General features: G+C 43.2%; 1 protein-coding gene across 1 annotated transcript in view; it reads left to right on the top strand.

Annotated features, from left to right (window-relative positions):
• The window catches only part of MSN (moesin), a 78,245-nt gene extending 57,182 nt beyond the window's left edge, over positions 1 to 21,063 (top strand). The window contains exons 3-13 of the mRNA XM_040266090.1: positions 6,272 to 6,367; positions 7,702 to 7,976; positions 9,289 to 9,372; positions 10,078 to 10,224; positions 11,648 to 11,744; positions 13,426 to 13,589; positions 15,838 to 15,968; positions 16,229 to 16,389; positions 17,584 to 17,676; positions 18,023 to 18,247; positions 18,837 to 21,063. Coding sequence (XP_040122024.1) covers positions 6,272 to 6,367; positions 7,702 to 7,976; positions 9,289 to 9,372; positions 10,078 to 10,224; positions 11,648 to 11,744; positions 13,426 to 13,589; positions 15,838 to 15,968; positions 16,229 to 16,389; positions 17,584 to 17,676; positions 18,023 to 18,247; positions 18,837 to 19,001 — 1,638 coding nt within the window. The 3' untranslated portion in view covers positions 19,002 to 21,063. The remainder of the gene's footprint in view (positions 1 to 6,271; positions 6,368 to 7,701; positions 7,977 to 9,288; positions 9,373 to 10,077; positions 10,225 to 11,647; positions 11,745 to 13,425; positions 13,590 to 15,837; positions 15,969 to 16,228; positions 16,390 to 17,583; positions 17,677 to 18,022; positions 18,248 to 18,836) is intronic.
• Positions 21,064 to 24,265: the final 3,202 nt, after the last annotated feature.

Below are 24,265 nucleotides of genomic sequence, written 5' to 3'. Positions count from 1 at the left end.
GGGCCTAGGAGGAAGGAGCTGGACTCCTTGGGAGGGACTGACAAAAGCCCTGGGGCCATCCTGGAATCCAGCAGTTGTCTGGCAGATGACCAGAGAGGAAGCTGACTGGAGATGAAGCACCCTCCTTGGCACCAGCGATAAATAACAGGCAACAATGGGACTCCATAGCTTGAAGAGGCCCAAGGCATGGTGGGAAAGGGAAATGGGGCACATAGTTCTTCCCACTTGCCCTTGTCTCTTGTGAGTGTGGAGGAGTGAGAACATCTAGGGAGGAGAGAGAGAACATTTTTCTATAGCAATTTTTGTCACTTAGCCCCACTTCTAAAACCTGAGGTTCTTCCAAGGGCTCGGATTACCTAGGTGCCATAAGTTCCACTTTAAGAACCCTCTACTTGTCTCCTCCTCAGCCATGGTCTCTAAGCTCTAGCTCTAGTCTAGCTCTACCTGTCCCCTCCACTTAAGGTTTTAAGCTGTGGAAAAGAAGTGAAATCTCAGAGCATCCATCCATTCATTTCTATGCATTGACTGATTCAATATTGACTGAAGGTCTACTGTGTCTTGAGAAGGATCTCTAGACCTATCAGATACCATCTCTGTCCTTAAGGAACTTGGAGTTACTCACCTTTGGAAACAGAAAAATACATGCAACTCTCCTCTCACGTTGAATGAAAAAACATCCTTGAGACTCAGGTTGTACATAGAGGTGGTATATAGAGCATGGGATTTAGAGTCAGCTTGGGTTCAAATTTTGTCCGTCTGTTTAGCTGTGTGACCTTGGATGGTTCATTTAGCCTCTTAGGACTTTACTTTTCTCAGTAAAATAGTAATCACACAATTTTAGAGATTTTGTAGTCTTATTTAATCCTCGAATAAGTAAAGTGCCTGGTGCATAGCAGGCATTCTAATGTTGCTTGTTCTTATTAAGAGCTAAATAAGTGGGTGGAATTTCCCCTGGGAGTTAAATCAAGAGGCTTTTCTGGCTCAGTGAAGTTCTTAGGATTTGTAGACTCTGCATTGAAGACAGAAATCCTCCTTTTTCCATTTTTATTTTATAAAATACCTAATATCTGTTATTGTAATAGTTGTATCTCCATTTTATAGATGAGGAACTGAGACTTGGAGAGAGGAAAAGACCTGTTTAAGGTCAGATAGCTAGGACATAGTATAGTGGTTTGAATAAGGCACATAGCATTTGCAATTTCCCAGTACCTTTTGTCAGCTGTGTCCTCTGTGACTTCCCATTTCTTTGCCTCTTTCCATTCTAAAAGCAAAGTTTGGTCCCTACACTTAGAACCCTAGATGAATGTGCTCTGTGTTATAGAGTAGGTGGTCACTTGGGCACAGTCAGTGTAGGGTAACAGAAGCAGAGATGGTGACAGCCCCTCCTGGAACTTCCCATTTGTGCACTGATTTGCTTTCAGGTAGGTGATTGATGCATTGGAGAGGGAAATGGCAATGCACTCCAGTATTCTTGCCTGGAGAATCCGAGGGACAGAGGAGCCTGGTGGGCTGCCATCTATGGGGTCGCACAGAGTGGGACACGACTGAAGCGACTTAGCAGCAGCAGCAGGTGATTGATACAGCTGCTGCCAAGCCTGTAATGGCCTCGGGTATTTGGGCATTGGTGCAGTTTTGCATTGGAGAAGGCAATGGCAACCCACTCTAGTACTCTTGCCTGGAAAATCCCATGGGCGGAGGAGCCTGGTAGGCTGTAGTCCATGGGGTCGCTAAGATTCGGACACGACTGAGCGACTTCACTTTCACTTTTCACTTTCATGCATTGGAGAAGGAAATGGCAACCCACTCCAGTGTTCTTGCCTGGAGAATCCCAGGGGGAGCCTGGTGGGCTGCTGTCTATGGGGTCTCACAGAGTCGGACACGACTGAAACGATTTAGCAGCAGCGGTTTTGCACATGATGTCTCATGCACTTAAGGCTCAAGCCTTGCTTCCCAATCCTGCTCTTGGCTTCTGAAGTGCCTGATTATGTCACTAGTTTATTTATTCAGATAGATGCATAGAGAATATGGGGAGGGGGCTTTGGGTTCTGGAATTGGCCTAATCTCCTCTGCCCTCCCCAGATCTCAGATATAAGTAGCCTTCACATGCAAAAAGAGGCAAACAGAGTTCTTTCTTACTTATGATGCTCCTGGTGATTAGTGACAATTTTCTGAGAGGCAAGTCTATTTCCCTCATTGGACCCCAGTTTTTTAGTTTATGCTGCTTGGATCCTGTAATGCTCCAGTCTGTTTTGGGGGTATTATGTGGCTGAATAGAATCCACAGCCAGTGTTTTGCAAACTAAAGTCCTAGCCCCCTCTAGGTGAATGTGCCAGGTTCCAAGAGGTTCACAGACCTGTAGACTGAATGTGATTTAGTATCTTGGAACATCAGTTGTACTTGTAGATATCTATTTTATTATTAAAATATAGATACTTAAGGAGTAAACAGTAAATTTTGCACAAATGATTAAGATTAAACCTTCAGGCTTCAAACTTCAAAGAAATTATAATTTACAGCCAGCCATCTCCTTGTATTCTGACACTTCCAAGCGCGGCCCCCTCCCCCAGCCCCTGGGTGTATGCATTCATTATCTTCTGTGGCTTAAAAATGTCTTCCATGGCAGCTTTGAGAAATACTAGCTCAGGCCAGATGAGCTTGCTGTCTGAAATCAAAGGGAGCAAAGAAAGAATTTTTTTCTTAGAGATGCAGCCACTTCTCAGAGTGGAATGGTAATGAACCTGCTCATTGGAGCCACAGATGTTTTCCTGGAACCAGTACCTAGATACTCTTTCCCACTAGAAAATGAGGTTTCTCTTTCCTCTGAAGTAAGTTCTTATCTGGAGGCAAAGCTTAAAGCAAGCTAAGCTTGCCCTCATTGCATATTTTAGGATTTAAAAATGGGGCCAAGAGTTGCTTGATCAAATGATTCCAGCACCCTATGGACCTTAATTGGAGATTTCCTTACAGCCTGGGGTCCATGAGTCATCTGTTTTATCCTTTGTTCTTTTTCAGTTTCAGTTCTGACTTCAGACCGTATTTCCTTCACCCAACATACTCACTTCCTTACTTTGGGACTTCAGTGGAGGCTAAGAGACATCACTGTCTCTCCAAGCCTACAGTCTAAGGAAGTAGAACATTTATATGCATCTGATTTCTTTGTGTTCATAGGGAAGAGGCAGTGCTCAGAGAGATTAAAATGCCCTGCTGATCCTGATACCTTTTCTTTTGATATCACTTTAGCTATTACATTATCCTCAGAGATACTCTAGATCCTGGAATTATTTTAGCTCCCATGATCCTCCTCTCATCATACTCCTAACCATCCCACTAGTGAAACAGACAACATGGTGTAAATAGAGGCTAAGGAACTCACTCCTGAGACCTGTGGAACTAACTGTGTGGTCTGTGCCTGCCTCACTTCCTTTTAATTCTGGTGTCTCTTGAGTTTCTACACCTGGGCCACTGGTACAGGCAAAAGCCAGTTGCTACCCTACTAGTTCTGTTCCCAGTCTGCCCTGCCATGACCTAGCATCCTGTCCTAATGGTCCATTTTCAACGTCTTCAGTGGGTCTTTTTCTATCCTGGGGCTGCATTGTTTCTTGGAGCTTATTTCTTTACACCAATTGCACCTGTACACACTATGTTCTGAAGCCTTGTGGAAAATCATTAATTAGGCCCTATCTTAGATATTTCCAGTGGTCATGTATGGATGTGAGAGTTGGACTGTGAAGAAAGCTGAGCAATGGAGAATTGATGCTTTTGAACTGTGGTGTTGGAGAAGACTCCTGAGAGTCCCTTAGACTGCAAGGAGATCCAACCAGTCCATTCTAAAGATCAGCCCTGGGTGTTCTTTGAAGGGAATGATGCTAAAGCTGAAGCTCCAGTTCTTTGGCCACCTCATGCAAAGAGTTGACTCATTGGAAAAGACTCTGATGCTGCGAGGGATTGGGGGCAGGAGGAAAAGTGGATGACAGAGGATGAGATGGCTGAATGGCATCACCGACTAGATGGACATGAGTTTGGGTGAAATCCAGGAGTTGATGATGGACAGGGAGGCCTGGCATGCTGCGATTCATGGGGTTGCAAAGAGTCGGACACGACTGAGTGACTGAACTGAACTGATCTTAGATATAGGATGTAAGAGGTGCTTAAAAAAATCTTTCCTATCCACATCCTCTCCCTTTATCCTCTGCAAAAAAAAAGAAAGAAAGTCACTGTCACATTTCACCATGACTGCTCTGTATTCTCCATCTAAAACCTGATGGTAATGCCTGTTGACTTAGACTCAGAGACTCACCTTTCCATCAAATCCTGGAAGTCTTGATCTTTCCTCATATAGTACACCTTCCCTCATTTATTTTTTTCTAAGCATGTTCCTTGTTACCCAAGTTGTCAAGAGGTATGTGGGAAATGGGGCTGTATTTCTTGGTCATTTACAAATAACTTAATTAGTAGATTGGTAGAACTTGAGAGCATAAAGAAGTCATTTAAGCCACACCACTCATAGTAGACGGGGAGGCTGGATAGATGAGAAAACTGAGGCCCAGAGAAGGAAATGTATTGTCTTAACATCACACAGCAAGTGGGAGACAGAAGTGAGACTTCCACTCAGGTTTCTTGATACCTGATTCAAGCTATGAAAGGAGAGGGTAATCATGAACACCCTGGTGAGCAATGAAGGTTAATGTCTTGGCAATATGGCTTCTCTCCAAAGTGATTGTTGACTGAACCTAGTGCAAAAGCCAGGAGCTATATGTAGATGCAGAGGTAGTCAAAGTTCATTTTCTGGCTGGGATATCTGGACAAAAAGAGAGACAAGGCAGTTAGTCACTTGGGAACCCCAGAGCTTCTAAGCTCTTTTGAACCCTTGGCCTTAGGAGATAGCAAACGAGAAAAAGGGTATAGGTTTTAGAGTCATATAATCACGATTCTAGTCTAGACTCTATGGTTTTAGACAGATTGCTCTCTAAGCCTTATTTTCCTCATTTATAAAATGGAAATAATAACTCTCATGATTGTTCAGTATTTGGTACCTGGCACATAATAGGTACTTAATAAACATGATCTTCTTTTTCCTTGAGGCCTCTGAAGCTCTAGATTGTAAGCTCTGGGAGTGACTATGGGTCTGGCCTGGCTTTGGATGCATAGTAGAAACTTTGTGGATAGATACAGTGCAGTGTGTGTTTGTGCATGCACATATGTTATCTGTCTGTTTTGAGGGGGAGATAATGATTCATCTACAGGGAAAGACATTAGCAACGCTGGGTCCCTGCTACTTGTTTCTAACTCCAGGTAAATTTCTTCACCTCAAATTCCCCCTCCCACCCCAGTAGAAGAAAATATAAAGAAGACTCCTTGACGCCTCATTAGGATATGGCTTTAGTACCTCTCTCCCCAGTGGTGGGCATGCTAGGATTGAGCCACCAGCCAGAACTATTTATATGCTAATGTCATGGACTGGAAAACACAGACCCTGTCTATCTTTTCCTGGCTGTCTTTCCTTTCCTGCCCCCTGCTCAGCCAAAATGCCCAGTAGCTGAACAGCATGGGGCCCTTCAGTTACTATACTCATTCCTACTGTCAACCTGTGTGAGTAGTAAAGGAGAATCATGACTGAGCTCTACTCAGGGCTGAAAATAAGCATCTTAGCCTCTAAGCACAGCACAGGTTTGGGGTCTATAGATACCACAGTACATTTTTTCCTTTGGGCATTGTAAGTAGGACTTAGCCTGAAGGGTATGGGCATTATTCCTAGTTGCTAAACATAAAGAAGGAGTCCAGGAGAACACGATTCAGGAGTTCAACCAACAGTTTCTACCTTTAGCCTTTACCCTATCCTGGGAGTATGGAGCTGCATGGCATAACTGAGTGGGATGGTGGTGGCAAAAAGCACTGAATTTGAATGGGTTTGGAGACAAACAATCCTGACTCTGCTACTCACTAACTGAACCTTACTTTTATTTATCTGTAAAATGGGCTCAGTTGTAATTATATCAAAGGGCTATTGTGAAAATTCAAGGAGATAATGGATATCAAGTTACTGGTATGTGGTAGTGTTTATAATTGATCTAGTCCATACCTCAGCAGAAGTATTTGGTGCAGAGAGATGTTGACATTATTTCTTAGCTACTGCCCAAGTGTATTTTATTTCCAGACCTGGGTGCTTTATATCCTTTAAGGTCAGGGACCACATTGGCTCCACATTTGTCTCCTCTGTGCCTGGCACAGGGTAGGCACTCAATCAATGATTGTTTTCTGTTTTGCCTTTCAGGTGGTGAAAACTATCGGCCTGAGGGAAGTTTGGTTTTTTGGTCTGCAGTACCAGGACACTAAGGGTTTCTCTACTTGGCTGAAACTCAATAAGAAGGTAATTGCTTACTCCACTGCCACATTTGGAATTCACTCTTCTACTAGACTTTGCTCAGGAGTGTAAAATGTGCAAGCTGGCAAATCTAGGGCATGTAGGGCTCCATTTTTCACTGGGTGGTCTCTCAACCGCTAGATCAGAATAAGGGCAGAGCTCTTGCTCTGTCTTTATTTGGATTTGTAACAGCAAGAATGGCCAGTGTCCAAGGAGGATGGGACCCACTTATGGATCATAGCTATCAGTAGTTCTTCTAGAGGAGGTATCCTTTTTTTCCTTTCCAAACTCAAGGGCTTTAGGAAATTTGTTAGAGAGTCACAGACTATTGAACTGGAAAGAATCTTGAAAGTCTTATAATCTTATCTTGTCTATTTTCTTGCCTGTTAACTTATGCCTGCACCCCATAAAGATGTATCCTTCTTTCTTAATTTTCTCAGTTGAACCCCAAGTGAGACGGTTTAAGTATAGTGAAAGTGAAGTCTCTCAGTCGTGTCCGACTCTTTGCGACTCCATGAACTGTAGTCCACCAGGCTCCTCTGTCCATGGGATTTTCTAGGCAAGAATACTGGAGTGGGTTGCCATTTCCTTCTCCAGGAGATCTTCCCAACCCAGGGATTGAGCCCAGGTCTCCCACATTGTAGGCAGACACTTTACTGTCTGAGCCACCAAGGTTTAAGTATAGGTCCATTCAAACTCTCCACATCCCAGCAGCATCTCTGCAGGAACATGGCAGTTCTCCAGCTCATCATCCTCAAATTGTCTGACTTTGTCCTTGGAGGTCTCCATACAGTCCTATGGCTTATTTTCCCGATTGTGTGTAGAGGGTGAGTGCCCTACCTTTTGCTGGCAGATTCTTCTTTTCCCAAAGAGTGGAGACTTTTGCTGGGAAAATGTGGAACCATTAGTAGCCAATTTCAGGCTTCAAAAGACAATCTGATTTGTCCTCTTGTCTAGTCAATTCCAAGACCTCAGTCATACATCCTAGTCTTTGTTGATTTATGGAGTTGGAGGAGAGTCTTAAAAGAGGAGTTTCTTAAACCTACCCTCAGAATGTAAGGGCAGTTGGATATATTGTCTGATGATGGCTTAAGGGCTTATGACTATCAGTAGGTGTTAGGTTATTTTAAGAAGAAATTCCCAATAGGAGGCAATTATAGATGTGGGCTTGGGTCCCCAATGAAAGTAACATGTCTCTTTTCTGAATTACCAGAATTGTTACCCAACTCTTTGGGATTATCCAAATTTATGACTTTCCAGTGTCTTCTCCCCACCCTACAGCCACTCCCCTACCCCTAAAATCTATTTTTTGAGAGCACATAACCCCTTGCTGCTCCTAGGTGACTGCCCAGGATGTGCGGAAGGAAAGCCCTCTGCTTTTCAAGTTCCGGGCCAAGTTCTACCCTGAGGATGTATCTGAAGAGTTGATCCAGGACATCACACAGCGACTATTCTTCCTGCAAGTGAAGGAGGGCATTCTCAATGATGATATTTACTGCCCACCTGAGACTGCTGTGTTGCTGGCCTCCTATGCTGTCCAGTCCAAGTATGGTGACTTCAATAAGGAAGTCCACAAGTCTGGCTATTTGGCTGGGGACAAGTTGCTGCCACAGAGGTGAGGTGGTGTCCTGGTGATCTGCCCTGGTCAGAGTGAGCTGTGGCCCAAAGCTGACTGATTCCTGTTATACAAGGGTTGCCAGATCTGTTCCTCTCCACTAAGGTCTGGCTGAAGACCATGTTATGATGCTCAGACAGACATAGTTGCATATGGCACCATACTCTGTTCTTATTTCTCTGGTTCTCAAAATAAAACACTTTTTTCCTTCCTCTGTTTGCCTATTACAGAACTTCATTACTGTAGAAACAGGTGCTTATATTGAGAACCAGAGATGAATTGCTTCTCCTTGCCCCAGTTCCAATTTCTTGATCCTTTTCACTGATTTAGACTTCTTATATCAGAGGTTCATTGGAGTGAGAAATACTTAAACCAGGGACATGGGGAGCTCAAAACAGTTTTTTAATATTGATACCCAGTGTACAGAGATTTCTCCTTTTGTAAACTTCAAAACTGAACATTCTCAAATTCTAATTATTTTTATTTTAGCATCACAACAACACACAGAATGAATAAGGCAGGCGTAATCCTTATTTCCTGGCTAAGGAAACAGAGATGCAGAGGTACTCACTCTGACCTGCTGAATCTCCCACAGCTCATTTGTGGCAACCTGGAACCCTAGTCTCTTGATTTTTTTTTTTAACCCTACTGCATTCAATCACTATTTTATATAGGCTTTTAAATTGGAAGGAAAATTATGCTTCATTCCAGTAACCTCCGTCGCAGTGGAGCTATAGCAAATGTACAACTCACCTGAAGGTATTAGGTATAGTGGTTGTGCCCTGGCACTCTACATGAATCAGTCACTGCTATAATGTCTGAAATAGCATATTTAAAGCAAGCCTTGTTTACGATCTAGTAGATCTGAGAGTTATTGTTATGATATAATTACAACTGGGCCTATTTTACAGATAATAACAGTTGAACCTGTTAGTTTTTTCCCTAAACCATTTGAACTCAGTTCTCACTTCCATAGCCACAGGCTATATCTTATCCCTGAGCGGTAGTCTCACAAATGCAAACTATTGGCCCCACAGAGATCTAGGAGAGAGTATGCATGCCTCCATGAGGCCAATTCCTCCTCTTAGTCTCACAAATCAGCACAGTTAATATGTTAGTGCTTTGCTTGGTGACCACAGCACCTTATTGGATTTTCTGGTTAAAGGTACAAAGGAAGATGTTCCCACTGTCCTTCTTGGTCACCCATTCTGTATGTCTCATACCCCTCAGGCACTTCCCTGTGTCTAGTTAATACCTCTTGCTGTAATTTCAATCTGCTTCTGGTGTAACTAACCCCACATCGTCTTTCCAGGGTCCTGGAGCAGCACAAGCTTAACAAGGACCAGTGGGAGGAAAGGATCCAGGTGTGGCATGAGGAGCACCGGGGCATGCTCAGGTAAGCCTACCCTAGGAACTGTGGACTCTATGCCCTCACAAGGAGAATAAGAGTTGGTTCAGTGGGGAAAAAGCAAAGGCTAGGAACACTGGAGGATGTTGGAGAGAGACAGAAATGCAGTTTACAAGATGTAATTAGAAATGGAAGGCAAATCAGCACCATTATAAAACTGTGCTTTTTGTGGATGATGGGAGCTGATAGCCCAGATCAGGGGATCCTGAGATTCCCTCCCCTAGGGAATTTCTGAGCCACAAGGGGCCCCTCTCCAAGAATGAAATGAGGAAGGATCTTTGTGAACATGGCATACCATTTGGGAGATGTCTAATTGAAGAACGAATCTTTTCATTTTGTCATCACCATCTCATTTGGGCTCTGCTAATAATGTGCCTGTGTAAGAGGTTTCTGTGATAGCTAATATGCCAGAGGTCAGCAAGAGTCAGCCTGCCTTTATTCCCCTTGGGAATCTCAGACCTTAGGCTCCTATGAACATGTTTTGGCAAAAGTCACGTTTTGCTGTGTTAACCATCATCTGCTCACCTTCCATCCTCTTTTCAACCCCTTTTGGCAAGATTCTTGTCAGAAGTGGAGAGCAAGTAGGCTTTCTGTTTCCCTGGGTCTGATTCATAGGCGCCCTCCCCTTATTACTTGCCCCTTCTGCCCCCTGCGACCCCACTGCCCGCCACTGACTTCCGTTCTGTTGTTTAGGGAGGATGCTGTCCTGGAGTATCTGAAGATTGCCCAGGATCTGGAGATGTATGGTGTGAACTACTTTAGCATCAAGAACAAGAAAGGCTCAGAGCTATGGCTGGGGGTGGATGCCCTGGGTCTCAACATCTATGAGCAGAATGACAGGTATAGTTCAGAGCTCGCTTTTTAACTTTCTATTTTGTATTAGGGTATAACCAATTAACAAACAATGTTGTGATACTTTCAAGTGAGCAGTGAAGGGAATCAGCCATATATATACATGTATTTATTCTCCCGCAAACTCCTTTCCTATCCAGGATGCCACATAACATTGAGCAGAGCTCCATGTTCTATACAGTAGGTCCTTGTTTGTTATCCATTTCAAACATGCCAGCATGTATATGTTCATGCCAAACTCCCTAACTATCCCTCCCCTCTGTCCTTCCCCTCTAAGAACCATAAGTTCCTTTTCTAAGTCTGTGAATCTGTTTCTGTTTTGTAAGTAAGTTCATTTGTATCATTTCTTTTTAGATTCCACATATAAAAGATATCATATGATATTGCTCAGCTTGCTTACTTTTTTGGGCTACTTTGACACCTAGGACTTGACAAAGTATGATTTTACTTCCTGGGTCCCACCTGTATCATTCTTTTTCTACCTAGATTAGACCAGCCCAGATGATCACACAACCTCCCTCAGGCCTCTGAATCTTGGCATTGACTAGATTTTAACTGTCCACTGTGGTAGCTTCTGGCCACATGTAGCTGTTGAGCACTTGAAATGTGGCTGGTCTGAATTGAGATGTGCTATAAGTATAAATTACATTGAAGACTTAGTGTGAAAAAACAATATAAAATGTCTCATTAATGCATTTTAAATATTCATTTACATCTTCATGAACATTTACATGTTCAAAATACATGATAGGATTTTGCATATACTGGGTTAAGTGAACTGTTGTTATAGTTAATTCCACTCTGTTTCTTTTTACTTACATGTGGCTACTAGAAAATTTTAAATTGCATGTGTGATAATTTATATTTCTGTTGGATAGCACTGGTTTAAAACTCACCTTGTCAGGATTTGTAATTAATCTCACTTCATATGATGATTCAGTATTTTTTGACCTATAATCTCTCTTGCTAAAGCCTTATTTCACTAGCTTATTTTTTTCCCTTGGTTTTCTCTTGATGAATATAAAGATCAATATATTATTGTTTTGTGTAACTTCTGAGTCTTGGAACTCATTATTTACTGTCCTCTTAGATTTTACAACCTTGAGTAGAAGAAATCCAGTGAAGTAAGGCTGGTGATTCTTTGAGAGATTGTTACAAGGTCCATGCCTCAACAAAAAATAAAGCAAACCTTAGTTGTTGGGACAAGGGATATGTTGATTGTAGTATCAGAATGTCCTTTGTGAACTCTCAGTGCTGGCAGCTGACCTGGTGGCATGTGATGATACTAGCTGAGCTGGCAATTAATCTGTCTCCTTAAGGGAAAAGTTGGTGGTGGAGACGGCAAGGCACCAGCCCATGTTCTTCTTGCCTTGCATTTGTCCTAATGCTTTTGGTGTATCTACTTTTACAGGCTGACTCCTAAGATAGGCTTCCCCTGGAGTGAAATCAGGAACATCTCTTTCAATGATAAGAAATTTGTCATCAAGCCCATTGACAAAAAAGCCCCGGTAAGTGACTCCTCCCACTGGCCAAGGCCTAGGTGATGGTCACACTGGCCAACGCCTACATAATGCCAGAACCAATCATGTCATTGCATATTTCTCTCCTTTCTCTGGATTTTTGTGTATGTGGATGGGAATAGGAGGCACAAAAAGTGACTGGCAATGTAAAAGGATGTTGACGCCAATAAATGGTCAGGAGGCATACTGTAACTGGTGCTGCCTTGCTAACTGTGTCTCAGGAGAAGCATGGATTAGGGAGAAACACAGGCAGTCTAAATTCTGTCTGTTAGCCACTGTTTTTTACTTCTCCAAGGCTCTGGGGTAGTACATCTTATCTTTTAAAGCCTCTAGGCTTAAAAAGTGGAAATCATTCATGTACTTGATTTATCTCTAATTGTGGAGAAAGGAGAGAGCCAGAAGAAGTCCAGATCCAAATGTTGTTCTTTTTGTTATAACTTTGCTGCTGTCCTCTTAAGACTTTTCTCCAGAGCAATCCAAATACAAAAAAATACTTTGAGTCCAGTCATTCCTCTAACATGATTGCCACACCTGTCACATGTAGTTGCCTGTGGCTGACAAGACTGAAAAACTGGGGATTGGGAATAAGATAGAAAACTGTGATGAGAGTCTCCTCTTTTGATGTGCTATGTCCAGCAAGGGCCAGTGGCCATGCTGAACTAGACACTTCTCATGAGGTCTCAACCTTCTTCTAGCTTTGAGGTGTCTGAACTTTCCCTGCTAAGAACTTTATATATATTGTCTCCTTCAACCCTCAATGATATTGTCAGGTAGGTAATGACATTCCTATTTTATAAGTGATGAAATTGAGTTTCAGAGGGATGGAGTGATTTGCCCAAGATCATACAGCTAAAATGGTAGAGCTGGAATTTATACCTAGGTTGTTTGACCTCTAGAGCTTGTGCTCCTTCTACTGTACACCAAGCTATGTGCGATGGTAGCAGTTTGGGTTCAGTGGCAGAAGAGCTGGTGGTTAGCCCATCAGCTGGTGACCGTGGTACAGTGGTATTTGTAGTAACAAACTCCAGCTTACTGGATTTTCTTGTGTGTGTGTGTGTGTGTGTTAACTGCTGTTTTGCTCAACTTTCATCAGAAAGGTAAGTAACAAAGCCAGCTGAGACCAAGGGCTTATTTAAAACACAACCAGGATAATTGATGTTCAGGAGACTTACATATTCATGTGTATTTACAAATACATTGCCTTATTCAAAATAGGATTGAAGGGACTGGCTCTAAGATACGCTTTTAGAAGATATAGAACCAGTCCAACCCACTCATACTACACTCACCAAGTTATTATCTGAAGATTATTGTACCTCTAAGAGAGTTTCCTGAGACCCAGCAGGATATTTAAATAGCAGATGAAGTCAGTTTCTGTCTTTCAACTGGATTGAGGGTATTTTAAGATGATTTTTATAAGAAAATGTTGAAAGAAATTGTGGCTTGGTAGGAAGAGCACTAGTTTTGGAGTTAAGAAGCCTGGGTTCTAGACCTGGGTCTCCCACTAACTTGCCATCTGACCCTGGGCAAGTCACTTCACCACTCTGATAATTGGTCTTCCCATCTGTAATATGGTTGTTTCAGTGCTTTTTAACTTAGCTTTTTAGAAGGCAGAAGCCCACCTTCATCTTTCCCTCTACACTCTTTCTGACTGCTGGTTTTCTACCAGGACTTTGTTTTCTATGCTCCTCGGCTGCGGATTAACAAACGGATCTTGGCTCTGTGCATGGGGAACCATGAGCTATACATGCGCCGTCGCAAGCCTGACACCATTGAAGTACAGCAGATGAAGGCACAGGCCCGGGAGGAGAAGCATCAGAAGCAGATGGAGCGGTAGGTGGTGTGGAACTGAAGTGGGGGCTGGAGCTATGACAAGGAAGCTTTTCAAAGGTGCCAAGGCTGCTAAAGGCAGGACCTGAAGTCATCCTGGTACTGAGGGAAAGGGAGCTGTACAGGGATGACACCTCTTCCTTTAAGCCTCAGACATCCTCATCCCCAGGAATCAGGCATTTAGAACCCTAGGATTTCAGAGGTTCATAAAAGAGAGGGGCTAAAGGCAGGACATGAAGTCATCCTGGTACTGAGGGAAAGGGAGCTGTACAGGGATGACACCTTTTCTTTAAGTCTCAGACATCCTCATCCCCAGGAATCAGGCATTTAGAACCCTAGGATTTCAGAGGTTCATAGGAGAGAGGGGCATTTCATAGTTCCCTATTATCTATGGCCCCCATGCTATTGCTCTTCTAAGTGGACTCTGGGTTGCTCTGGGCTATCTGACCAGTATAGTGGTAGTAGCAAAAGGCTCCATGCACATTTAAACCTGGACTCTATAAGATATTTTGAGTGGAATTAGACAGAGCTACCAGATTTTTCCAGCCCTTTTGCACTATGCTCCCTTTGCTACTCAAAGTGCATCAAGGCTTAGCAGCATCAGCATCAACTTTGAAACTGTTTAGGAAGGCAGTATCTGAGACCTACCCCAAATGTGCTGATTCAAAATCTGCATTTTAAGATCCTAGTTAACCATTTCTTCAAAGAAGATGTGTAAATGGCCAGCAGGCACATGAAAATACCCTTAGTTATTAGGGAAATGCAAATTGAAACCTCAGTGAGGTACTACTTCATACTCACTAATATGGATATAATAAATGAGAACAGAAAATAACAGCTGTTGGCAAGGGCGTGGAGAGACTGAAACTCATGTTCTTCACTGTTGGGAATGTAAAATGGTTCAACTGCTTTAGAAAACAATTGATGGTTCCTCAAAAAGTTAAATGTAGAATTATCATATAACTCCACAATTCCCCTCCTAAGTAATACTGAAAAAAAAAATTGAAAACAGATGGTCAAACATGTTGGCACAAACAGATTAAACAGATGGCACACACATGTTTGTAGCTGTGAAATTCACAGTAGCCAAAAGGTGAAAACAGCCCAAATGTCCATCACTAAATGAATGGATAAACAAATTATTCAGCTATCCAATGAAATATTATTCAGTCATTAAAAAGAACAAAATACTGATACATACTATAATGTGAATGAATATCTAAAACATTATGCTAAGTGAAAGAAACCAGACACAAAAGGTCCTATATTGTATTATTCCATTTATATGAAATATACAGAATAGATAAACCTACTGAGACAGATGACAGATTGATGATTGTCAAGGGCTGGAGAAAAGGGAGATGTAGAGAAACTTCTTAACACCAGGTATGAGGTTTTACTTTGGCATGATGAAATATTGTGCATGTATTAAATGCCACTGAATTATTTGCTTTAAATGATTCAGGGCACAATGCTATGTCATTCATTCACTCAATATATATTTATTGATCAGTGAACAAGACAGAAATCTCTGCTCTGCTCCCATGAAGCTGTCATTCTAGTGGGATGAGACAGGGAGATCAAATAAGCATATTATAGTCTGTGATATGATAAGTACAATGGAGAAAAATAACAGGATGGAGGGCTATGGAGAAGGATAGGGCCAACTATTTTGAGAGAAAAGACATCTAACCAAGGGAGAAAAGAAGGACTACTGGAAAAGGTGCTGAGGCAAGAAAAAGCCAATACTTAATTTAGATTTACAACAAATTTTGAAAGAAAGGAGCCTAAAACTGAACTTCATAGGGCAGAGGACTAATGCCCTAGCCATAGAGATCACCAGACTTGAAGCACAGTGTATCAGTCAAAACTTTTCTCTCTGTAACTCCATAAGGTAGACAGGGCAAGACTTATTTGGCCATCTTACACATAGGATTACTAAGAACAAGAGCAAAGAAATGATGCAGCTAAGGTCACCCACTGGTTACTCACTGGGTAGTGGATGAGCTGGGAGTCCAGGTTGGACCTCCTGATACTGGGACAAACTGGCAGGGCTCTGAGCATACCAGCCCATGTTGGGCTATGATGTGAGTACAAGAATATAGGGAGAAGGGAGAGTGATCTTGCCTCACAAGCCCTGAGTATGTTAGATGGGTGGGGACTGAGGGATCAGGGCCAGAAGGTCTTGGGGATCCCAAGGCTTCCATGTGGCCTTGATATCCTGTTCCATTCCTTCTTTCTCCTTTCCTAGTGCTCTGCTGGAAAATGAAAAGAAGAAACGTGAGATGGCAGAAAAGGAGAAGGAGAAGATTGAACGGGAAAAGGAGGAACTGATGGAGAGGCTGAAGCAAATCGAGGAACAGACTAAGAAGGCTCAACAAGGTGAGGCTTGGAGTCATCTTTGAGACTGGATTTTCCCACAGTCTGACTCTGTGAGCTGGAAACCTTTCTGTCTGAGCTGCAGACTCGGGGCATATATTCAAGATGTGGCTAAAAGAATAGAGGAATGATGAGGCAAAAGGAAGAGTGCCTAGAGCTTTTTGCCATCTGTGCCTGGGGTGAAGCATTTCCAGGAAGGAAGTTAGGTGTCCCTTCTTAATCTCTGCACTGTTTATCACCTTTCCCCTTCCTTCTCTTCCCAGAACTGGAAGAACAGACCCGCAGGGCTCTGGAACTTGAACAGGAGCGAAAGCGTGCCGAGAGTGAGGCTGAAAAACTGGCCAAAGAGCGTCAAGAAGCTGAAGAGGCCAAGGAGGCCCTGTTGCAGGCCTCCCAGGACCAGAAGAAGACCCAGGAACAATTGGTAAAGCTACAAAATGGGATGCGATTATGGGATTATGGGATCTGAATTTTCTCTTTTGTCTACCTACCTATTCACAGCTACCTCTGTTTGCACATCTGGCTCTTTTTAGCGGAGTACCTCTCTGAAGGCTTCCAGCAGATAGCTCCTTCAGAAGCAAGCTGAGAAGTCACTTCCCTAACCCTTACTTTTATTCTTTTTCTTAGCAAGTGGGGACATGAGCTGATGACCTGACAAAGTAGAGAGGGAGGAAAGAAGGGATTCACACCTGATTGACTAGCTATGTGTGTTACAAACTATACGATCAACTTTTCACTTTTTCTTACTTTCTTATTTCCTCTTCCTAATAATCCTATGGGGTTAACCCATGTGGGATAATATGCCCAGGTAATGAAATTAGGGCTCAGAGAGGTTGAAGAGACTTGCATAGGTCACACAATTGTGACTAAGAATGAGAAGTCATTTCTGATTCTCTTTTAAGGGTTTGCTCCCTAAAATCATATGTTTGTATGTCTTTACATTATTTATAGGGGAGGAGGGTGAGCATCTGTATGTTCATCATGATTTCCAAGGGTTCTGTAACTCAGAATTTAAGAACCTGTGGCCCAAATTCCTTAACATATGCTTTTACCCTGTACTGTTTGGAGTGGGAGTACAGGAAACTAAAACCTAATTATCAGGGGAAAATGTCCTCTGGGAGATTTGTCCAAGATGTGAGGGTATGCATAAGCTTTATTTCCTTGGTCATATCACTCTGTGACACTTGAGTGTCATTCCTGTACTTGTCCTGAGAAGATCTTAGTGGAGGCCTGAGCATTGTAGGATAACAGGAAAGGGTCTGCCACTTCAGGCAGTGACACAGTGACCTCCAAAGCTTTACTGAGGCCCTAACTCTGCAGTGGGAGAGAGAAGAGAGGGGAGAGATTGACATAAAGAAGAACCAGAAGTGACACGTTGTTTGCTTTCAAGTCTATAGTCTAGTCGAGGCAGGGAGTTAATAGGGTGCTATAGTAGATCTGAGAATGAGAGTGTTCCCTCTGGGCTTCCTGGAGGAGGTGCGGTAAAAAAAAGTCTCCGTAGCAGCATGCAAGTGAAACAGGAACTTCCCTGTTAGTTCTCAGAGGATCTGGGGTTGAAGAAACCTGTGCCCTAGGGACCAGAAGGCCCACTTCTCATAAGCTTCCAATTGATCCATAGGCCTTGGAAATGGCAGAGCTGACAGCTCGGATCTCTCAGCTGGAGATGGCCCGACAAAAGAAGGAGAGTGAGGCTGTGGAATGGCAGCAGAAGGTAAGACATAATGCCCAGGACTAAGCAGTGTGGGATGGGATATCATGCATAAGTTCTTGGATTCCTTAGGTTTGGGTTTCGTCACTTTTCCATCCTTCCTTGATAGTGTGTATCATGGGAGGAGCTCAAGGCTCTCTCAAATACTTCCCAGAATTTTCCAGTACCCCCAGGGAATTTGGTACAATTACTTCTGTTATACAGCTGAAGAAACTCAGGATCAGTCAGGCAAAGTGGCTTGAACTACCTGGTGCCTGCTTTCTTCTGGGCCATTCTAGGCACATGTAGGGATGCTGCAAGTTAACCCTGGTTTGGCTGCCAGCCCTTTCCTTCCTCTGTTACTGAACAGGCTCAGATGGTACAAGAAGACTTGGAGAAGACCCGTGCAGAGCTGAAGACTGCCATGAGCACGCCTCATGTGGCAGAGCCTGCTGAAAATGAGCAGGATGAGCAGGACGAGAACGGGGCAGAGGCCAGCGCTGAACTGCGAGCTGATGCCATGGCCAAGGATCGCAGTGAGGAGGAACGTACCACTGAGGCGGAAAAGAATGAGCGTGTGCAGAAGCACCTGAAGGTATCCAAGCAGACCCAAAGGGTCATGGAGACCATGTGTATTGACTTAGTAGCCATGGCCTTCCCTATATCATTGGGGTAGGGGAGAAGGAGAAGAACCTGTCTCAGTGCTGTGTGGGAGCTTGAGCATTTCTCAATGAGAGCTTTAATGGAGGGATCTCTCACTTATAAATCAGACTCTGAACTACCTGTTCCCCCTCCTTTTTTTTCACTCTGTCCTCCATCCATATTCCATTTACCTCTTATATTCAGAAAATATTTAGTTGACACAATTCCTACCTAAATCTTTGATGTATAGCTCTACTCGCAGAGAATACCTGTCATCAATTGATCCACTCAGTTGGTGTCTTTTGTTTTATTCTTGCTCCGCTGAAATTCTAACAGGGCTGGAAATGGCTCTCAAAAAAATATGTATGTGTGTGTGTGTGTTTGTGTGTATAAAGGGTGGGGGCAGCAGGAGTGGAGTGGGAGGGGAGAGAGAAAGGTGAAGGAGAGGGTGGGACAGGATAAATCAGGAAATACATTTGGTTAGTAAGGGGAGGTAAAATTAGAGGAAGCCATTAACCCTTTATCCTCTTGCACCTTCACAGGCCCTCAAATCAGAGCTGGCCAATGCCCGTGATGAGTCCAAGAAGACTGCTAATGACATGATTCATGCTGAGAACATGCGACTGGGTCGAGACAAATACAAGACCCTGCGCCAGATCCGGCAGGGCAATACTAAGCAGCGCATTGATGAGTTTGAGTCTATGTAAAGGGCACCTAGCCCCTAGGGACCCCCTCCCTTCTTCCTTGCTCTCACACTCTTATACTCTTGCCTAACTCACACTGTGCTGGAGCCATTAACTAAAGCAGTCCTGGAGTCACGCCAAGCATTCAGTGCAGCCATGGGACCAAACCTAGCCCCTCAATCCTTACTCACTTCCCTAGGCAGAGAGATGGCCACTATGGTGCCAATAAGATCCTATTTTTCCTCTGTCCTGGGTGATCTGGCTTGCTAGAAGAGAACACTTTCTCAGCTCAGAGGCACTTCCCACTTGGTTTGGGAAATACTCTCATATTTAATGCTGCTCTGCAGGAGTCAAGTGTGGAGTAGGTTGAAAACTGGCCCTCACCCCTGCCCTACCACAGCCTTCATCTTCATGGTCTTGTGATTTGCAGAATTGAAGCATCACAGATTTAGAGATGAAGGCAGGGCCCTGGCTACATGCTCTAGAATGTCAACTGCCCTAGGATTAGGCCTCCCAATGTGCATTCCTTCTAGAGTTACTTATGCTTTGTAATGATTGGAGGCTAAAAAGATGTTCAGTCATTCTTCTCTCTACCTCCCAGATTGGGCCTGTTACAAATTCAGTCCCAATAAGCCTTGTCCCTGAGTTCAGACACTCATTTTTCTCTTCAGGGTGATATGGGGGAGAATATGCCTTCAAGAGGCTTCCCCAACATCCTGCAAGGCTGTTAGCCCTTCTGTTCAGACATGATTGGGTAGAGAATATGCCTCTATGTTTTATGGGAGCCTAGGCTTATTTTAGGTGAGCTCTATGGGCAGATATATCCCTTACTTATTATTCTGTGTTCCTCTTCCCTTCTTGGGACCTGCCCTCCCCCACTCTAATCCACAAATCCCCTCAGGTAGAACAATAGGGATGATTATTCCCAAACCCAGCCAGCCACATCTAGGACTCTTGCCAAGGGGAGGAAATATTCACTTGTGGCTTCAGTATTTTCACCTCCAGGGGTCCCAAACCACTTCTCCCTTCAGGGCTAGTTGGGCCACAACTTCTGCTTCAGAGTCATTAAGGCCTTCATTTCATGAGTCCTGGATCTTGATGTCAGTTGGCTCAATTGGTGAATGTGTGGAAGAAGCCGAGTGTGGTGAGAGAAGCTCGTGGCCCAGATCCTACAGTTTACTTGATCCCTACCAAGTGCCTAACAACCCCTTCCCATCACCCCTCTCTGAGGTGATGATTGGGTCCTGCCTCTGTTTAATTAACCTTTAACCCAGATCTTGCCACCAGCTGTGCTATCCCTTGGAGCTGTAAACGAGAGAGCTGTTAGGGGCTCTGGTCTGGTCCCTTTCACACCGCCACCTCTTTCTCTCAACCCAGGAGCAGCATCCTCTTCCTCTCTGTCTCATGTGTGCTCTTTTTCTTTCTACAAGTGTTATATATTTTAGCAGCATCTAACTCAACATTGATTTCTGCATTTCTTGCTAATGCACCCTTAGAAGATACTAGTCTTGGGACAGGATCATTTTGGCCTCATTCTTTTACCACCCTTACACCTAAGAAGCATATTTTGCTAGAAAAATTAATGTAAGAAGCTTTCAGTATTAGTGATATCATCTGTCACTGTAGGTCATACAATCCTTTTTTAAGTACTTGGTATTTGGTTTTATTGTTCCCCTTTTTTTCCTGCCTTCTTCTCAAAGTTCATTCCCCAAAGGGACCCTACTGTACTTCCATGCAGTGCCCCTAGCCCAGAGTCCATGGCTTTGATCCCTCCATCCCCTTGTCTTCTGCTTGACCTCGGGAAATCGTATGTGCATTGCTGTGTATTATATTGACACTCTTGGTGATGTGCCCTATATTTGCTAAATTCAAACCTGGAATTATGGGGCAATCCAGCTGCCTTAAAGATAGTATACCACCCCACCACCACCCGCCTCCCCACCGGGGGAAGCTGGGGAGAAAGATTAGATTTTATATTCAGGGTTTTTTTGTGCGTCTTTTGGGGTTTTTTAAAAATTTGTTTTTGGAGGGGTTTATGCTTAACCCATGTTCTATTTCAGTGCCAATAAAATTTAGGAAGACTTCACTATGACTTAATCTTTCTTTATGGTATCAGTGGATGACTATAAGATACTTTAATGTAATTTCCACTCTGTGAACCACTTTTCTATCCCTGGTCACTTTTCATTCTCACTTTAGTCCTATTGGGAGTGTATATGACTATCCATCCTCGTTTTATAGAGGAAGGAATGAACTTGAAAAAAATGGAAGAGTAGAATAACTACCCAAGGATACAGGGCTGCATGAATTAGTAGTCTGTGCCCTTTCCATAGTCCTAGGCCAATTTTTCCTATGTAGATGGGCCCTGCATTGACCATGTGATGCTCTTGGGTTTGTTTGGCTCTGGGTCTGCTTGTAAGGAGTGGTTTATATCTCTGGACTCCTCCTGGGATGGTCAGGCCCTTTCCTGCCTCCTTGTCAGGAATGCCTCCAAGCTTGCCCACCTCCTACTACCCTCACTTCTTGTAGTGTCAGTGAAGGTCAGAGAAATTACCTTGACTTGAACCCTGTTGCAGAAGATAGTGGGAAGTGGAGTATAAAGTAAGAATGGAGAATATATGTATGTACAAAAGCTGTTGGGCAGTACTTTATGGTTTATAAAACATGTCAATTTTGTAGCCTTGCTATGGTTGTCCTAGTTTTACAAATGAGGAAACTGAGACTCAGATAAGCCATCTAGGTTGTCTTGGACCTGGCATACTCACACCAGCTCCCTTCTTGTTGAGCCAACATGTGCAAGGAAAAGCAAGTTATGTATTCTGTGAGCTTTAAATCCTTACAACAACCCTTTGAGGCAGTGGCTCTCAAACTTGTCTGCATATTAGAATCTTAAAGATTTCAAAGCCTAGACCACTTTCTCAGATCAAATTATAAACTCTAGTAGTGGGAAATGCTCTGAGAATATACTGTTTTATCCTATTTTACAGATAAAGAAATGGAGGCCCAATAAGATGAGTTAATTTCTCCAAGGTTTCAGATAGAAGCAATAGAGCCAGGATATGAACATAGGCAATCTAGTTCATGAGCCTGTGCTCTTAATCACTACACTGTATCTTTTCCCTGCTATTTCCACCAAGGACCTGAGGAAGGACAGAAATGCACCGGGAAGAGGAAATACATTTGATTCTCTCTATCTATGGAATCTACATCCTCTGATTCAATCAACTGTGGGTTGAAAATATTTGAAACAATTCTGGAAAGTTCCAAAAAGCTAACCTTCAATTTGCTGCATCTTGGCAACTATTTACATAGCATTTACATTGTATTAAGCATTATAAATAATCTAGAGATGATTTAAACTATACAGGAGGATGTGCATAAATTATATGCAAATACTACACCATTTTATAAAAAGAACTTGAGCATGCACTGCTTTTGATATCTACAAGGTACCCGTAACCAATCCCCTATGGATACTGAGGGATAACTGTACTTGCACAGCTTCAGTTCTAAGGCAGCAAATAGAAAAGGCAGAGGAACCAGAGATCAAATTGCCAACATCTGCTGGATCATGGAAAAAGCAAGAGAGTTCCAGAAAAACATCTATTTATGCTTTATTGACTATACCAAAGCCTTTGACTGTGTGGATCACAATAAACTGGAAAATTCTTCAAGAAATGGGAATACCAGACCACCTGACTGGTCTATTGAGAAACCTATATGCAAGTCAGGAAGCAACAGTTAGAACTGGACATAGAACAACAGACTGGTTCCAAATAGGAAAAGGAGTACGTCATGGCTGTATATTTTAACTCTGCTTATTGAACTTGTATGCAGAGTACATCATGAGAAACACTGGAATGGAAGAAGCACAAGCTAGAATCAAGATTGCCAGGAGAAATATCAATAACCTCAGATATGCAGATGACACCACCCTTATGGCAGAAAGTGAAGAAGAACTAAAGAGTCTCTTGATTAAAGTGAAAGAGGGGAGTGAGAAAGCTGGCTTAAAGCTCAACATTCAGAAAACGAAGATCATGGCATCTGGTCCCATAACTTCATGGGAAATAGATGGGGAAACAGTGGAAACAGTGTCAGACTTTATTATTTTTTTGGCTCCCAAATCACTGCAGATAGTGATTGCAGCCATGAAATTAAAAGACACTTACTCCTTGGAAGGAAAGTTATGACCAACCTAGATAGCATATTCAAAAGCATAGACATTACTTTGCCAACAAAGGTCCATCTAGTCAAGGCTATGGTTTTTCCAGTGGTCATGTATGGGTGTGAGAGTTGGACTGCGAAGAAAGCTGATGCTTTTGAACTGTGGTGTTGGAGAAGACTCTTGAGAGTCCCTTGGACTGCAAGGAGATCCAACCAGTCCATCCTAAAGGAGATCAGTCCTGGGTGTTCATTGGAAGGACTGATGCTAAAGCTGAAACTCCAGTACTTTGACCACCTCATGCGAACAGTTGACTCATTGGAAAAGACTCTGATGCTGGGAGGGATTGAGGGCAGGAAGAGAAGGGGATGACAGAGGATGAGATGGCTGGATGGCATCACCGACTTGATGGACATGAGTTTGAGTAAACTCCGGGAGTTGGTGATAGACAGGGAGGCCTGGCGTGCTGCTATTCATGGGGTCGCAAAGAGCCATACACGACTGAACTGAACTGAACTGATGTTCCCTCCAGCTTTAACCAGAGGATGCCTGTTTCTGTATGCTGTGTATGTTGGGCTATATATGTGCAAATATGGGAAACAAGTGGTCTTACATTTCCAGGAAGATGGATATGGCATGCAAGATAATGGTCCCCTCCCCCCCGCAAAGGTGAATATATTACCTTATGTGGCAAAAAGGGACTTGGGGATGGTGGTGTGATTAAGTTAAGGAGTTTAAGTTTGGGAGATGATTCTAGATTATCCGGATGGGCCCAATGTAATTACAAGGGTCTTTAAAAGGTCGGAGAGGGTCAGAGAAACAGTTGAAGATGCAATGTTGATGGCTTTGGAGATGAAGAGGACACAAGCCAAGGAATACAGGTTGATCTCTAAAAACTGGGAAAGGCAAGGAAGCAGATTCTCCCCCCAGAACCTCCAGAAGAAACACAATCCTGCTAACTCTTAAACTCAATGAAACCCAGTTAAAACAAGCATACAGTAAAAAATGGAAATTGTCCACACATGAATATGATACCAAAACCTGGAACTATGTGAGGAGGAGAGTACAAACGCAGGAAATGGGAACTGCATTTGAAATGAAGAGACCAGCAACTTAAAGCAACTAT

Source organism: Oryx dammah, unplaced genomic scaffold, assembly GCF_014754425.2.
Source record: "Oryx dammah isolate SB20612 unplaced genomic scaffold, SCBI_Odam_1.1 HiC_scaffold_23, whole genome shotgun sequence".
In the NCBI taxonomy this organism is placed as follows: domain Eukaryota; kingdom Metazoa; phylum Chordata; class Mammalia; order Artiodactyla; family Bovidae; genus Oryx; species Oryx dammah.
This window is presented reverse-complemented; position numbering and strand designations above follow the sequence as displayed.